General features: G+C 32.8%; 1 protein-coding gene across 1 annotated transcript; it reads right to left on the bottom strand.

Moving 5' to 3' along the window:
* Nucleotides 1-18073: 18073 nt before the first annotated feature.
* LOC113771533 (dirigent protein 11-like) lies at nt 18074-18622 on the bottom strand. Its single transcript, XM_027316109.1, has one exon. It carries the CDS (start codon nt 18620-18622, stop codon nt 18074-18076), a length of 549 nt encoding a protein of 182 aa, XP_027171910.1.
* Nucleotides 18623-19410: the final 788 nt, after the last annotated feature.

The following is a 19410-nucleotide window of genomic DNA, read 5'->3' as shown; positions in this document are numbered from 1 at the left end:
CCATATTTGACTACGTTTTGATCAGAGTTGACCAAAGTTAATCTTGATTAAAATTTTTATGTAATTTAGATAATTTTAAATTTGAATATTGGTATGATTATATATATTTTGGAATAAATTAATTGAAATAATATGCCACCAAAGTGACCTCTATTATGGAAATTGATTTGTTCTAAAATATAACTAGTTGAATACTTGAAATTTTATGAATATTGATCGGCCTAAACGAAGGTCAATATTTAATAAAATTACATGTGTACTTATGATAATAAACGTGTGATAATTATTCGATTTTTTTACATGTGAATTATAAATTGGTCCAAAGGAAAATTTATTTTTTTAACATGTTATTATTGTGAGTGTTTATTACTGTGCCAAGATATCACTTAGAAATTAATATTTTATTTTTGGACAAAATATTAATGGAACATCGGTATCTTGGGATGGGACTACCATTATTTGAATTTATTATTATTTTGGTTTATGTTAGCTTGTTTTAATTATTTTATGTTTTCTGTTCAGTTGCAACTGATCTTACAAATATTTCTATCAACATCATTAATATTCCTATGTTGAATGTCACAAATTTCAAGTCTTGGAAAAAAATCTCTTGATAGTATTTGGAGTAATGGATCTCGACCTTGCGTTAAGAGATGACCTCTTACATATCAAAGTATCTCTGATGAAAAGAGAAATAACGAAAGGTAGGAGAGATCGAATCGCTTGTGTCTGATGATCATTAAAAAGACCGTTCCAGAAGTATTCAGAGGAACAATGTCAGAAATGACAGTAACGACTAAAGAGTTCCTTCAAGACATTGAAAAAATGTTTGTCAAGAATGAAAAAACTGAAGTTAGTACACTTTTGACACGCCTAGTTTCAATGAAATATAGTGGTAAAGGTAATATCAGATAGTACATTATGGAAATGTTTTATCTTGTTTCAAAATTGAACGCACTTAAATTGAAACTCTCTGAAGAGTTACTAGTGCATTTGATTTTAATATCTCTTCCTACACAGTTTAGCTAGTTTAAGGTAAGTTACAACTATCAAAAGGAGATTTGGTCTCTAAATGAACTCATCTCACACTGTGTGGAGGAAGAGGAAAGGTTGAAGCAAGATCATATAGAAAGTGCTCATCTGGTGTCAACCACTAATAATAAAAGCAAGGGACTTAAGGGAAAGAAGGATAAAGAAGCTGCAGGTACAGCGCCACAAAAGAAACAATAATAGAAATCAGTTGATCAGGGAAAGAATAGTTGTTTCTTCTGTGGAACTGAAGAGCATAAAAATAAGCATTGCACCAACTATCACGCTTGGCGTGTTAAGAAAAGTATGTTTCTTAATTTGGTTTGTTTTGAGATTAATTTAACTTCGGTACCTTAACACACATGGTGGTTAGATTCTGGTGCAACAATTCACATCAGTGTGTCTATGCAGGATTGCCTGAATTGCCGAAAGCCTAATGATAATGAAAGATATATCTACGTGGGCGATGTCAAAACAGTTCAAGTTGAGACAATATGAGTTTTTAAATTATTGTTAAAGATCGAATTTTATTTGGATCTCAATGAGACATTTGTTGTACAGTCTTTTCGACGGAATTTGATTTCTATTTTTGTTTTGGACAAATTTGGTTATTTTTGTTCATTTGAAAATGAAAAGTTTAAATTGTTTCATAATTCAAAATTAGTTGGTTCTAGGTCTTTAATGGGTTACGATAATCCATATTTAATTGATACAATTGTCTTATTTCATGAATCTCTGCATTTGAGTACTAGAGGAGTAAAGAGAAAATCAACCAACGAGAATTCGGCTGAACCATGCCTGTCAATCGGGCCTAATGAGCCGGGCTTTGAGTTCAAGCTCAACTCATTTAATTTGAAACATTTTCAGGTTTCGGGTTATGAGTTTCAGGTTCATAAATGTAAAGTTCATACTCAACTCACATAATATTCGGGTTGTGAGGCTTAATCGGGTTTAGTCCAAACTCACTTATTACCCCTTAATTTTTTTAATATAATTACTATAACTATTAAGTTGTAAAACTAATTTAACATTTACAAGACTATAATATTAAAACTAAACATGAACAAATAATAGTTCTTAAAAAGTATATAAACCAAAAAAATTTTCAACAATATTTATATTTAATTCGTTCAGAATGCATGAAAAATAGTAATAAAACATGCGATCATAAGCCAATACATCTTTAAAAGTTAAAACTTTTTTATAATCTTGTGATTTAAATCCAAATATGCTTGATGATTTTTGTGTTTGTAGACCAAAAAGAAATCAACCAATATTATACCAATACAAAAATTTACTCAACCAATAAAAAAAAGTTAGAGATTTAGTTATGCAATACTAATATTGGCTCTTAAGAAAGCTCATGAAAGAGTATTTAGATGTATTTTTATGTTTTGTAATTTATATATATATTTAGTATTGAGTAATAATATATTTGGATATACAATTATATATAATATCAAAATATAAATATTATATATATAGGTGATTAAAGGGTCGGACCTATATCGGGTTTGAGCCTAATAAGGCCCAAGTTCAGCTCATATTTAATTCGGACCTAATTTTTAGACTCAAGTTCAGATCGGCTTACTAAATAGTCGGGCTCATCAGGTTTTCTGTCTGACCGAACGAGCCGAGCTCGGGCTGGCCTAATTCCATTGACAGTCCTAATTATGGCACAAAAGATTGGGACATATCTCTAAACGAAGAATGAAAAGACTTGTGTCAAATGAAATTCTCGACCCCTTGAATTTTACAGATTTTAATGATTATATTAACTGTATAGAGGAAAACAAACCAATAAAAGGAGATTTGAAATCAATAGCTCTTTAGACGTCTTATAACTTATACATACAGATATTTATGGATCATTTTCTACATTTGTTTGGAATTATCAACAATATTTTATAACATTCATAAATGATTTTTCAAGATATGGCTACATATATTTCATTTCAGAAAAGTCACAGTCACTAGACATGTTCAAAATTTTAAAGCTGAAATTGAGAATCAACTCAACAAAAGAATTAAAAGCGTCAGATCTGACCGTGGTGGTGAGTACTATGGTAAATATGACGGTTCATGTGACCAACGTCCAGGATCATTTGCTAAATACCTAGAGGAATGCGGTATCGTCCCACAACACACTATGTCGGGTTCACCCACTATGAATGATGTAGTTGAAGGACGAAATAGAATGTTTAAAAACATGGTAAGAAGTATGATAGGTCATTTTACCTTACCAGAATCACTCTAGGGAGAAGTACTTAAGATTGCAGCATATATTTTTAATAGATTTCCAACTAAAGCAACTATCAAAATTCCTTATGAGTTTTGGATAGGAAAAAAACTCAATTTGAAGCATCTACATGTTTGGGGGTATCTAACTGAGGCAAGACCTTACAGGCCAAATGAAAAGAAACTGAATTAAAAAATGATTAGTTGTTATTTTATTGGATAATCTGAAAGATCCAGGGGTTACAAGTTTTATGATCCCATGACTAAATCAATTTTTGAGACAGAAAATACCCGGTTCTTTGAGGATGTCAAGTTTGAGGGAGAAAATACAGTAAGGGACATTGTCTTTAAAGAGGAATGTATTAATATTCCCACAGATGTCATTGATCTTGCTCAAGATACTATTCCTGAACTTGATCATGATATGACAAATCAAAACAATGTCGAAAAATAAACTGTTATAGAAGAACAAACTCTCCTTCTCCATGAACCAGTGCCAATAAGAAGATCCACTAGAGAAAAGAGAAGTGCAGTGCCAGATGATTATATTATTTTTCTCCAAGAACATGAGAATGAAGCTAGATTGATGGAAGATCATCCAATCAACTTCCGTCAACCCATGAAAAGTTCAAATTCTCAAAAGTGGATCGATGCCATGAATGAGTAGATTAAATCCATGAAAGACAATGATATTTGGGATCTTGTCCCATTGCCAGAAGGAGCGAAACCCATTGGTTGTAAATAGATATTTAAAATCAAAAGAAATTCGAAAGGCAATGTGGAAAGATACAAATCTCGTCTTGTTGCCAAGGAATTTACACAAAAAGAAGGTATCGTCTATAAAGAAACCTTCTCTCCGGTCTATTCAAATGACTCTTTTAAAATTATCATGACATTAATGGTGCATTTCAATCTTGAGTTACATCAAATAGATGTAAAGACAGCGTTTCTCAATGGTAATATTGATGAGACGATTTATATGGTGCAATCAAAAAATTTTGTATCAGGAGATTCAAAAAATATGATTTACAAATTTAAAAATTCATCTAGGTTCAAACAAGCGTTTCGACAATAGTATTTCAAATTTCATCAAGTAATCAATTTATTTAGTTTTGAGATGAATTTAGTAGATGATTGCATATACTATAAGTTCTGTGGGAGCAAATATATTTTTCTGGTATTGTACGTTGATGACATTTTACTTGCCAGCAATGATATAGGTCTATTGCATGAAATCAAGAAATTTCTAACTAAGAAATTTGAGATGAAAGATCTTGGAAATGCATCTTTTATGTTAGGCATACAGATACACCGGGATCACTCTTAGGATATTTTAGAACTATCACAAAAGAATTTTATCGAAAAGGTTCTTAAAAGATATGGCATGCAAAATTGTAAACCAAGTGACACTCATGTGGTTAAAGGAGACAAATTTAGTCTTGAACAGTGTACTAAGAATGTTTTTGAGGAAAAAGAAATGCAAAAAATTCCTTACGTGTTAGCAGTAGGGAGTTTGATGTATACTCAAGTTTGTATGCATCCGGATATTGCATACATTACTGAAATTTTGAGTAGATATTTAAGTAATTTTGGATTAGATCATTGAAAAACAACCAAACGGATCTTACAGTATTTACAGAAAATAAAAGATTACATGCTCACGTATCGGAGGTCAGATAAGTTAGAGATCATTAGATATACTGATTCTGATTATGTTGGAAATCAAGATACTATGAAATCAACGTTATGCTATATCTACTTGTTGGCTGGAGGTGTCATATCCTGGAAGAGTGCTAAACAGTCCCTCATAGCATCTTCTACGATAACTGCAGAGTTTATAGTTTGTTATGAGGCATCCAACCAAGGAAATTGGTTGTGAAATTTTGTCACAGGATTACGTGTAGTGGACAGTATTGAAAAATCACTCAAATTATTTTATGACAATAAGTCAGCAGTCCTATATTCCAATAATAACAGGAGTTCGACGAAATCTAAACATATAGATATAGAGTTCCTGACTGTTAAAGAAAGAGTACAGAATGGACAGTTATCGATAGAGCATATCGAGACAAACTCTATAATTGCGGATCTGCTTACTCTGTGAGCTGTATGTTTCTTGGGGTACTTTATTACCTCCATCTAGCCATCCAAACAGGGCCAACAATTCAAAAGTGTGTATAACTGGCTAGACAGCCTAGAATGTTTGGAATGAAAAATGAAAGAATTATGTTGCCTTAATCTATGTTCATATCTGTTGGCTACTTGCCTTTCCTATATCCTTGTAACAAATTTAGAACTGAATGGAATAGGATCTCAAGTCATATCTTGGTATAGATGTTCTCTCTGGCCAATAAAATAAAAATCTAAATCTCTCAGACTCAATAGATAGTCTACTAGAAGTAGATGAGACAGAGAGAATTTCTTGAACTCAATAGATAGTCTACCAGAAGTAGATGATAGGGAAAAAATTAAGTCTAGATGGTGGAACTGTTTATGAGCATTTTCTTTTTCATTTGATTTTTCTTTTTCATGTTTTTTGTGTCTGAAGAATATAGATGGAGAGCTGTAAAGAAATATGGTCAATTGCCATATCAGGCTGTTTTACAACAGACTTGTAGAGATGTATGTAGAACTTCCTGGAAGAATAAAGGCACATTTGAGTTATGTTACTAATACTACCAATAAATTGACACGAGATAGACAGCAAAGGTGGTTTTGGATGTTTGTCTATAGTAACGTTATGGTTGGCTTCTTTTCAAAGACTGAAAGCAGATGTTGATTTTTGTATAACCATTTTGTAGCTGGCTTTCTTCTTCCCAAATTTTCACCGCTGTTGCTATTTTTTGGGTATATTTGGATTTAAGGAATCAAAAGTAGAAGAAAGGAGAGGACTAGGAGATTTAAGATCTCTTGTGTTGGAATCTGTTTGAAAGATACTAAATGAAATGTAAAGAAAGGGAGTCATAGATTAATCTTTTGCATCTTAAGTTGTGTTTTTGTCAGAAATGGAATATCACTCATGCAAGTATTTGATGAATATTTTATTGAGTACATTCCTGATTACTTTTCTTGGTCCTTCCATTTTATTCTTTCCTTTCTTTTTCATAAAGTCATGCAAACTAGTTTGTAGAAACCACTCTTCTTCCTTTTACTTTCAGTCTTTTTTCCCTGCTGAGCGGGATGGTATCATTTACTTTAGCACTAGACTTTAGTGTTGGAGTTTTACTCATAGGCCAACTTATTTTTCATCCATGTGAATAATCAATAGTAAAATTCATGATTTTTACCTTCTCTACCCACGAAAAATGAGTTACAGATGAATGTTGATTTTGAGAACCAAAGCTGGTTTTACTGAATTTTGCTTGAAGTAATACAAAACACAATGTTATGTGCGTTATGTGCTGCCAGTTCTTGCACCATGTAGGGCACTAAAGGAAGAAAAGTATGATGCGCACAATGCTATCTTACTTCTGCCGCAAGCTGAAGAAGATGAAAGGTGAGTAACTTCTGTTGTGGTATTCTCCCAGAACACACTGAATGTGCCCCTCTTCAAGTTATTGCATTTTACTTGATGACCACCCCATTAATTAATTTAGGGTAAAAAATAAAAAAGCCCCCTGTGGTACACCTAATACACAGAAAAGCCCCCCATGGTTTCAAAATATACAACACGAACCCTCATGCTTTGAACTAAATTGTAAAGGTGACGGAATCCGTTAAAGTTAACGGAAATGGACAAAATGACCAAAATACCCTGATATAATTAAGCAAAAGACAGCTCAAAAAAATCATTTGTTTTATTCTCTAAATAGAGAGAATTGAGGGTTAAGGGGTAGAATAGGTATATTTGATAAAAATTAAGTATAAAAAATTTTTTTTAGGTTCCAATAAGTCATTTCCGTTAAATTTAACGGATTCCGTCACCTTTACAATTTAGTTGAAAGCATGAGGTATCGTGTTGTATATTTTGAAACCATAGGGGGCTTTTCTGTGTATTAGACTTACCACAGGGGGTTTTTTTGTTTTTTACCCATTAATTTATGTACTTGCTTCTCTTATCTTTTTTTTTTTTGTCGAAACGATAGATGTCCTATAACCTAATCTAGCCTAGTCTAAGGGGAAGGGAAGGGGGTTCGATGTGAGTACAGACTCCATCGATGAAGGTCAATTAAGACCGCCACAAATTGTGGCAAATTTGTGGGAGGCAGGGATTGAACCCCTGACCTCCAGCATCACCTTTAATGGTGATGACCACTGGACCAAATGGCTTTAATGATGATCACCTTTAATGCTTCTCTTATCAGATTTGTCAAAGAATGGAAGAAATATCTTGAGGAAGAGGCTAGAATAATGAAGGATGTTCCTGGATGGTGACAGGTGCCGAATCTGTGCAATAATAATAATAATAATAAAACCTAACTACCACCAAAGCAGTCAATAATCAATTCTAGGTACTGGAGCAGGGACTCTAGGTGTGCAATGGGTTACTTGATTCACCCTGTTCCCGAAGAGTTTGCTTAATCCGATATACCAGAATTAATTAGCTGACAAACATTACTAGCAAGTAGACAGTGACAAGCAGGGTCGTCTCCTCAGGGACTGGAGATATTTGTCTCTTTGAAGTTCCAATTGACAATGGGGGGTTTTATCAGAATAAAGCTAAAAACAATTAAGCAATTCAACTAAAAACGAATAATTAACTAGCACGTATGTAGACAGGAATTAAATCAAGAATAGATAAATTTTAGCCAAGGATGCAACATCTCAGACACAGTCTGCTCATCCGATCATTGATGCAAGGGAGGCTCACTTAATTTATTAATAGGTTAGTTATAGTTGTCGACGAGCTTTGACGACCAATTTTTCCTTAATTTATTGATAACCAAGGTACGACCATTGATTACCCCTAACCAGAAAATACTCCTAGGTACGACTGTAGGAATTAATTCCCCAATTGCATTAAGAACTAGAAAAACCTAACCCCAATCAATAACACGCTACGAGGGTTATTTCAATCAGATTGCACGTCCCCCTAATATGTAAAAATGCTAGTTGCCACTGATATTAATCGATTAAGCAATTACGGATTTAATTGACTAATTTGGCAGGAGATTAATAAGTCACATTGAACATCGGGCCCTTGACATCCAATTAACAAAATAATCCCAAGGAAATTCAAGTAGACAACGTGCAAATATTAATAAATTAAGGAACGAATGAAAACTAATTCGATCTCACAGATGTTCGGGACTGCGTCGTCGCGTTGATCCTTGACTAGATGAAAAGTTTAGCCACGCCGCATAAGTAAATCTCCACGCAAATCCATTGATTTCAAAGGCATCGGTTTCTTTCTAATAATCAAGAGTGAGAAATTTTTTTCCAGTAGTTCTCATAGAAGGAACGGAAACAACCATAGAAACAAAGAAAACGAAGGAACGGGCCCAAGCCAAAAGAATGAAGCCATCCTACTAATAAGAAGAATTCCCTTTTAACAAGGAAACCTCTAACTCCTTGTTTCCTAATCTCCAAGGACTAATTACAAAGAGTCCTGTTTCTTTTTGGTTTCCTCTGCCAACGCACCAAACGGCCATCAAAAAAGGAAACTTTTGTCCTCCAATTGGAATTGGGTTGTAACTCTTTGCATATTTGCACATCTCATCCTGCACTTTTCAGGATTTTGTACTCCACCCCTGCAATTATATCCAAATGCCAATTATAAGTAGAATCTGACAATTAACAAAATATTTGGCACAAATAATTAGGAAAATCAATCAGAAAATGACTAACAATTAACACCCTAACAGATGGAAAGTGGGCGAGAATGTCTGCAACTCAGGGAGATGGATGCCTCTGGTTACTGGTGAGCTCCGGCCTGATATCTGGTGAGATTGCCGCCTACCAAGGCATTTAAAAGCTAGAGCAGTGTTCCATTTCATGGGAATTATACATTCCAGTTGCCTGCCTTGTCAAAAATAAAGATGTATTTGCGAATCGTTGCTTACTTGGATTCACATTCATGAGACAGTTCTATTGTCACAATGTTTTAATACTCTTTCCATCCAATTGAATGAATGCATTGTGTACAATCATGGCCAGTTTTTGTATGTGCAAGGAGTTTGATATAGTAATTCCTACATTCGAAATACCAAGTTTTGCATGTTGCAGAATTGCACTAGAACGCTGGGTGTCGATTGATTCAACGCATTATGCTGACCCTTGGATGACTTTGAGATTCATACTACAAGTATGGCATAAATGTTAAGTGCATTAAGAATAAAAAAATCGATTCACTGAGAAGGAAAGATTAGGGATGACAATGGGTTGGGTACTCTCTACCTGCCAATTTGAATAATTGAGAAAAAAATTAACTATTATGAAATTAAAATTAATATATACATAATGTTAAATCAACATACTATGTTAAATTTTAAAATATAAAAAATATGTGTGTGTGTGTGTGTGTGTGGAGTTTCAGGTTTCGGGTTTTTAGAGTTCTCTTACCCAATCTTATTGGAGTATCCATGAGTTACCTTTCATCAATTCCAAACCCTAATAGATTACCTATCGATTAGTCTGATCAAATTAACCATTGGGTCGAGTATTCATAGGCATCAGATTTTACTCTATCCATTGCCATCCCTATGAAAGACTAAGCTCACACAAGAGCCTATGTCTAGTAGAACCAACCTTATTATACTCCAAAACCTTTTTGAGTAATTTGGATATGGTGACTGACCAAAATTTAAGCTTACATGTGCATATATCAAATTATCAATGGTAGAAATATGCAAATGAGTAATGGATTTTAAAAAAAAAACTATACATCTTTTATTTTTCAATGTCCACATGGTTTTCTTCCAACAATAACACATTGCAAAATTGATTCATCCTGCCAATCCCCCTGTACCATGCATTGTCTATGTCGTATTGACTCTGCCTCTCTACTTCTTAACTATCTCTAAAATGTATTGCTTTTATTTTTCCATGAACAGGTGCAATTATCGAGAAAATTGAGAAAAATTGGAGAAAATTTTGTTAAATTTTTTGTTTAAGCTTTCTTGTATTTCAAACTTCACTAATAGCAATTGCATTAAAGTAAATTTTTTGATGTAGTATTTCAGTAATTGATGTGCTTTCCTATCAACTAGTTAACGATTCTGATTTAAGTATGTCAAGTTTTGTGAAGCATTTTCAAGTTCTTCTATTAAATGAGTTCAGTCTATGATTTTAAGTGTCCAAACTTTTTAAGAAGCATTTTTTATCGTGGGCGTTAGGTTGTTTATATGCCTAATACTATGTATTTCTGTTTGTTTCTCTGATTAAAGAGTTTTGAGTTTATCACCTTTTGCAGATTAATTTCTGAACAGGCATACATCTCACTTGTTAAAAGCACCTATTAACCTTAAAAAGACTCCTCCAAGAAAAACAACAATAGTTTTGATTTCAAGATAATCTATTTTTTGGTTCAATGGAGATACCAGAATAACCTAGTGTGTCACTTGTTAGTTGCTAAAGCCCACATGGCTTCTTGGATATTAAATGGCCGACAAAATATCTAGAAACATTAGGGACCATATTTAGATTATCAAAATTTTGGGGATCGCATTGGTCAAAATGGTAAACATTAGATCCTTAAATTATTTCCATTTAAATTTCAAAAATCATTTTGATACGCTACTAAATTTTAGAGTCGTGTATTTAGTCAAGAAAATTTTGATCTACTACTTGAGCCTGATCAATTTTTCCCTATACTAAACATTGTTTCAAAACAGATATCCCTCCTTATTTCTTCAATCCCAAGCTCCCAATCTTCTCCAGCTGAAGAAAAATAAGACAAAAAATAAATTTTTAGAAAATATCTGTTTTGAAAAAAATGTTTAACATGCTTTTAAAAAATTTTATTATCTTACACCTCATTCTTTTTTTTAAAAAAAAATAAAGTGTTATACTATTATAGCACAGTTTTATTGTGCTTTTCCAGAAAAATATCAATGATGAAAATCTTTTTTAGATGAACATGTGAATTTCATAAATTAAATACCAGTATGAAACCAATACTTAACCAGTTAACTTTAAAACAACAAAAGTCTCATATTCCCCAGCTTGATCTACAAACCTGTACAAGCACAAATACCAGAGCTGCAGACATGCAAACTGTGGATTATGGAATCCCATATTTTCCTTTCCAAGTAATCCTTTCAAGAATGGCCAAAAACATAAGACCACCTATGTGCTACATACCAATTCTCCTATTCCCCGCTCTATTTTACCTCCATTCCCTTGTATGAAATTCAAGAATCCAATACCCAAAGCAGTCAAATTCACCATCAAAATATTGTGCCAGGCACAAAAACTGGTGAATTATCAAATGTGAACCTCCTAGCTTCTCATCACTCTCTTCGGTGCTTGAACTTTGTTCTTTCTTTGTAACTTCAAATATTGTCTCAGACAACCTCAAGATCTTGAATATGGCACTAAGGAATCCTCATAACCATGCAGTCATGGCAATTATTCTAGCCATTTTGTGGTTATTCCACCATGATTTGTGTGAATGTATTCTAATACACAACACATGCTAAAGATCACAAAAATGGAAATTGGTATTAGTATGGTTGGTTCGTTAACCTGCATGTTCAAAAAAATATTATGTTGTTAGTCAAGAATCTGAGTCTAAAAGAAAAAACTACAAATTGGCCTAAGAATTGCATAACATCTATTTTTAGCCCCTCATATGAAATGATGCATTAAGATCCCTACATATTGAAAGCTTAAAAATTTGTCCCCAATCACTTTGTAGCCACATTTGTCTATAAATATGTCATGTTCATAGCACATGCTAATGAATTGATGGGTAAAAAAGGAAGTAGACAACTTTTATCAAGAAAAATGCCACTTCATACCATATTCCCGCTTCATATAGCTCATTCTATCATATTAGGTAGGAATCAAATACAACTAAATAGTTGAAAGGCTTAAGTATCAAAGAAATGAAAGACTTGAGGGGCTTTATTTCCACATTTCAAAATGAGGGTTAGAAGCTCTATGTGTTATTATCCCTTTCCTTCCATCCTTAGAGTATATCTTGTTAAAAACTTAAAAAGAAATATGTCTATGTTGGTTATATACAATTACAATTTGCTAATAAGTATAGTTACATAGATAATGGATATTGAATGAACTCTTTATCCACCCTTGTGCATACCTCAGAAAAGAAGACAAATATTTTTTTCCAATTCACGAAAATTAAACCTTACAAAGGAGAACTAGAAAAAGGAAAATAAATAGAAAGAATATTTTGCTAAACAAATTAGGGTAAATTACAAATAATTTTTTGTGATTTTATCTATTGCCACTTGACTTCTTTAACATTTTAAAATGTCCACTCCACCACCTATGATTTCATATAAAGTGAAAATTTGACAAAAAATAACCTGTGTAGTGTCGTTAGCTAAGATACCAGTAGTGCCTTTACTTAAATGCTAAAATGATGACTTAATCACCTAATATAAAATTTTGGGAGATTACATGGATAAGTATAAAAGTCAGAGGGTATAAAGTTCTTATTTATGTGAACCATAGGAGAGTTAAGTAGATATTATGATTTTATCACATACACTTTTGGAGCACATATCATATAATTGGTATAACTGATTGTGTATTCCGTCTATTTTTCACTTTACCTAAAACTACAGAAGGGTTATATGACTATTTTAAAACCTTAAGGGAGTCATATGTAATTTACCCAATAAATTAAGAAGTCCAAACTCTCGTTTTCATTGAAACAAGTATAACACTTGCTGCCTATTTGGCTAATATTACTTATTTTCGATGCTGAAATATCTAATAAATGACATTAATAAATTTTTTAGCATGACTTTTCCAACCGAACCAATCCAAACAAAGACAAGTACTGGGGTAAGGACCAGTTTTAAATTTTAACAATGATATGTCTCATACATAAATGCACACAGCAAACACACACCAAATACACAAAGACTGGTGTACAAAGAATTGTGGTGCAATTTATTTTTTGGTTAATTGCAATTTGCACTTCTAAAATTAATACTGGTATATAGCAGTTTGAACTATAAAACTCTTGCTTGCCGTATTTAAGAGCTTACATTATCGTACATTTTACAAATCCATTTATAATCAATAAACTTTTGATGGCTTTTTTCTTTGAATAAAAAAGGCTTTAGTACCTTTAAATGATAAAGAGAATTACACGAACTACTGCAAATTCGGACAGCTAATGTCCTAGTATTAATAAATGGTGAGAGATTTTATTGATTTGTAACAAACTTGAATAGCGTGTCCAAGGCTGAGGAGGCTTTGGTTTACTCGCTAAAGTTGAGATACCAGAAATAGATGTCTTGGATCCAAATTCCGTTTCTCTCTCCGCACTTCTTAAATCCAATCTTTTCTCTATTAAAAAAAAAAAAAACTAGTGTGTCACGAATTAGCAGTGTAAGGTAATAAAGTACTTGTCAAGTTTGTAGCTCCCCTCAATTCCTAAACTCATTGTATTCGTTGATTATTAATAAAATGTGAGGCTGGCATCCTCACCCGATTCTGCTTTAAAAAAAAAAGGTGATAAAGTACTAAATTCGATAGTTTAAGATGCTCAATGCAAAGAGATCAGCAAGCAAAAGTCTTTTTATAGTTACAGTTGTTAGGAACAAGAGTTAAGACAGTAAAGAGTTCAATGTACCATATAAAGGATTCAAGGTTAAACAAGCTTGCACAGCCTTCACAATCATCACTTTGTCTCCGATTCCAGAATGAAAAAATCAACAGTAAAACCATCAGGGCCAGGGGCAGTACCTCTCTTCATCTTAAAGAACACCTCTGTAATCTCAGCTTCAGTGACAGAAGCCTCCAATAGTTGCTATTCCTCATGACATAGCTTCCGCATCTCTCAAGACGTTAGAGCAGATAATGTACCTGAGAAATTAAATAGGTGTTGTGTCACTGAATAGATTCATAAACTACCCAGTAGCTTCCTTGTTCACCTCCTTCAATTAACTTTATTCCATTCATATCTGCAATAGAAAGAATCCTGCACACACAAACACACACACACACACACATGTGTGTGTGTGTGTATATAATGAAGAGCAAATCTAATCTCTAAACCTTCTGTGAAGTTATCTGACGCTAAAAAAATATTGGAGTGACGCGAAGTAATGTCAGAAGAATTCAATGATCTGTTACCATGTTGAAATATGAAGTTGGCAAACAACAAATTACTTTCACTTAATTATCACTTTATACACACACACACACACACACACACACACACACACATATATATATATATATATATATATATATAGACACACACAATGATAATCAAGTACATGATGCTATTAGATAAAAACTAATTAGTTAGGCTTGCTATCACGACTATCAATAGGAGATATAGCATTATCAGATACGTACAGACATGATTCAATTGCTACCTAAACTAGCAGTAAGTAGGGTACTCCTATTTAAGATTGCATCAGATTACCTTGTATTGATTATTAGTATTCGCTCTGATAATCTTGGTGGTTATTAATTGTAATGCTGTTGAATGGTAGTCCATATGTATTGATGTTATTACCTGGGTAACTTGTAATCATAGTTTTTTTTAAAAAAAAAAAAAAGAAAAAGAAAGAAAGAAACTACACATGTTTGAGAGAAAGGTATCAACGTTGGATTTGTTGGGTTTATGTCAAATTACTTATATCCTAGCTAATACAATTAGGCCAACTATTTTGCAATCCTGCTGCATATTTCTAAGTTAATGTGTCTTTTTATGGCAGTTTAGTTTTAATGTCCTCGTTCCTATTTGTCTTCGTTAAACATAAAATTACCACTAAAAAAATTGAAAACAATCTTCTTTGCATGGTTGCAATTTCGGTTGTGTACCAAAACTTGACTCTTTACTTTCATTTGCATTATAATGTTTTAATTTTGAAACATTTGGGGTTGTTCATAATTTAGTCATTCCTTCTTCTTTTTTTATCGCAACGATAACAATTGTATAATCTATTCTAATCTAATCTAAAGAAAAAAGAGTCGACGGAGAACCTCATTAAAAGAAGTCACCCGAATGCAATAGTCACAATTAAGTGATAAGTTTGACGGGAGACAAGAGTTAAACTCTTGATTTTCTACCATTCCAAAACTTATAAGTCTTAGAGTTATCAACAGGCCCAAGAGACTGTTGGCTTTCATAATTTAAGTCATTCGCAAAACACTTTTATGTTAGCTCAATGATTTGTCTGTCATTTGGGACTGTTTTAAATTTTCACACAGCTCACTGCATTGGAAAACGAGTAATGGTACTAAGGTTGCTGGCCGTACTACAATAATTGCACGTACTAGGTTGCATGGCAGTACTACAATAATTGCAGGTTTTCAATTTTCACACAGCTCTGCATTGGAAAGGCTGTCGGGGCAGTACTAAAGTAATTGCAAGGAACCAAATTTCCGTACGCCATGAAAGTCGTCATAAGCAAAAGTCTTCTGAGGTGCTGGGTTTGGATTTATAAGTCTTTGGGAGCTTCTCAAGAGTTGCCGGGCGTTTAAGGTGTATTCTGGGATCAAGATTTATAAGCAAAAGTCTTGCCGTTTCGATAAAAAAAATGAAAGTCGTCATAAGGGGGCGGTATCAACCTCAGCTTGATCGATGTGTGTTTGGATAGGATTATTTGACCAAAAAAATTACTATTTATTTATATTATAAATATATTTTTTAACATATATTTTTATCTTTTTAATTAATTTTTTATTTTACATATATCACATAAAAAAAAGGTACTATAATTATTATTTCAATAATCTCCTATCCAAGCACATAAATAGTATTCATCGTATGAGGAGTTTGTCTAACAAAGAGGTTAGCTTGTGAAAAAGAATTTACACTCTTAAAGAAATTTTTTTGGAGTTAAGCCTATGTACAACAGTTAAGGCATTAATGTTTTTGGGAGTAGTCTGATAGGAAAATACTTAAGCAATAATTATGCTACTTAACACTTGGAATTTTGTAAGGTAAAAAAAAAAAATTATTTCATTTATTCATACCCGAGGTAAAAAATGTTATTCAAATTTTTGGCAAAAAGATCTATGTTGCTCAAGGGGAAAACAATTCAACTCATACCATGCATTCTGGAATTACTCATATTATTTACATCTGAATTAACAGAAGCAAAGCTAGGGTCAAGTTTATTTATAAGATACTTATATATATATATATATATATATATATATATATCAAGCATATTTATAAATAAATAAATATACGAAAGGATGGCATTTTTATAGAATGATGTCATCATGGAACTATTTGGAGGTGCACCCAAATGATGTCATATATGTATTTATTTATAAGTATCTTATTTATAAGCATATTTTATACATACATACATACACACATAGATATATATATATACACACACATATGTATATATAAGTATATATATACATATATATATATATGTGTGTGTATATATTGTATACATACATATCTATATACACGCATATATACATTTGTATATATATACATACATATATATACACATACATATATACATGTATATATATGTATATACACACACAGATGTATGTATGTATACATACATATATGTGTGTGTAGCCATCCGGTAAATCCTGTCTAATGTAGAATTCACCCTTAAAATAATATAATGCGTCATGAGACCGAGAAGACCTTAATCTTATGGCCAAGATTGAAAGTTTGAGAACAAAGGTCTTGAATTGAGATTCCCCTTCCCCTCCCGTCCCCTCCCCACTTCGGAAATGCCATCCCTCCCCTACCTCCCCTATTAAAGAAGAGAAAATAAACAGTAATAGTGTAAGGCAATAAGGTACTAAATTTGATGGCTAAAGATGATAAATGCAAAGAGATGAGTAAGCAATTGGACGAAAGTCTTTCATAGTCACAGGTTAGCGATCTTTGGAGCAAAAGTTAGATAGTAGAGTTCAGTGGATGATATAAAGGATTCAGGGGAAAATAAGATTGCCCAGCCTTCACAATCTCCACTCCAACTCTCTCCCAATTTAGAATACAGAAATCAGCAGAAAAACCATTAGGCCAGGGGCATACCTCTCTTCATCTTAAAGAACACCTCTTTAATCTCAGCTTTAGTGACAGAAGCCTCCAATAGTAGTTGCTTCTCATGACATAGCTTCCGCATCTCCAAAGACCTTAAAGCGGATAAGTGTTCCTCAGAAATAGGTATCGGGTCACTGAATAGATTCGTAAAGCACCTCATAGTTTCCTTTATCACCTCCTTCAGCTAACTTTATCCCATTCATATCTGTAATAGAAAAGAATCCTATTTCTGCAATGGTGCTGTTTAACTGTTCTGTGGAAAAAATTGGTAGTACTAAATTTTTTATGGTAAGCATAATAAAAATCTTATGTTTTCCTAGAAAAAAAAAATCCTTTATATTGAATAACTAGGTAATAAGAACAACTATAATCGTATCTAGATTATTCAGATTTTAATTAGTAAAGAGAAAGAAATTTATGGCACATTCTTGCCTTAGTTTTCTGCCTTCTATTTTAGAAGCGGAACATAAGTCGAGAAAAGATCTAGCAATAGTTACACCAAATTATTCAAAAGTATTGTGAACCATACTGTTTTATTGATAGAGAAACATACAGCCCCCAGCATATACATTTTTATAGTTATTACATGGAGAAACTCTTGACCTGATGACCTAGAGAACCCAGGGCCAGGGTCAAGTTTATTTATAAGATACTGATATATATATATATATGTATATATCTCAGTTATTAATGATTAGCAACACCAGGGTAGTCATCCGGTATGTCCTGTCTAATGTAGAGATTCACCTTTACAATAAGATAATCTCCTACTTGGCTGACCACCTGAAAGGTAGTATACCCTGTTGCATACCGGAATTGTTTCGTTCCTCCTACAATTGCAAGTTCATTGACATCCAGAGACCCTATGAAAATTCCTTTTATTTCCACAGTGCTACCACTGTACGTTCCATTAGTGAACAGAAAAGTTAACAGAAGCTCTGCGTTGTTGCCATCAGGGGATGTTACTGCAGCAATGCCTTGCGAACGACCAAGTAGTGCGGATTTGATTGAAAATCCTCGTGTCAAGATATTATCAATGACAACAACAGTTCCAAATTGGTACAATTCCGCAGTTCCGTTGAGACCTGCAACTGGGAAAACAGTCTGGCAATCTCCACTTTGAAATTCATGGTCGTAAATCGTCAAATTTGTGAACACTGTCTTTGATTGTCCCAAGCTTGCTAGTAAAAGCAGACTCAGAATTTGGAGGGATGCTATGGCTAAACCCTTTGCCATTGTTTTGTTACAGGTAAAAAGGAGGAGAAGAAAGAAGGAAACAAGTTGGTGTTGTGTGAAGTATGAAGCAGAAGAGGAGTATAATTTATAGGACCACAGCTGAGGGGAACACAACGATTTTCGTTTTCCAAAAAAAAAAAAATTGAAAAAGTATGTTACGTAATCGTCACGGATCTTTTATCTCATTTCTTGTGTTACTCTCTATCTCACTTTTTATTGTATTACTATTTCTCCTTCATAAATGTCATATTTTACTTTTTTTGTTTCTTTAAAATTCAATAACTATTAATCAGTAGAAAATTCATAAAAATCTCATTTTTATACATTTTGATTTTTTTGAATTTCTTAAATTTTGTATATTACTCAATTTATAATTATTAAATTTTAAATAAATAGAAAAAAACTAAAATATAATATTTATGAAACCGAAATAATAATATAATAAAAAGTAAAATAAGGAGTGACACAGAAAATAAGACAAAAATTTGTTGCGTTACGTAACAGCTTTTCAATTTCAATGTTATTGTGTTAGATAGAGCTCCACGTCCCTAAAATTGTACGGAGTTTGTAAAGTCAACAAATTTAATATGTGGACATCATATGAAGTTGATAGAGGAAAATGGGGTTTTTTTTTGTTTTTTTTTTCTTGAAGTAAGGAAGATGGGTTTTTTTTTTTTTACCTCGAAGGAAGGAAGTAAGGATCTTTTATCTCATTTCTTTCTATTCCACCTTTTATTGTATTACTATTTCTCCTTCATAAATATCATATTTTAGTTCTTTTTTGTTTC

Source organism: Coffea eugenioides, chromosome 5, assembly GCF_003713205.1.
Source record: "Coffea eugenioides isolate CCC68of chromosome 5, Ceug_1.0, whole genome shotgun sequence".
In the NCBI taxonomy this organism is placed as follows: domain Eukaryota; kingdom Viridiplantae; phylum Streptophyta; class Magnoliopsida; order Gentianales; family Rubiaceae; genus Coffea; species Coffea eugenioides.
The sequence above is the reverse complement of the archived record's forward strand: the minus strand, read 5'-3'. Positions and strand labels throughout refer to the sequence as shown.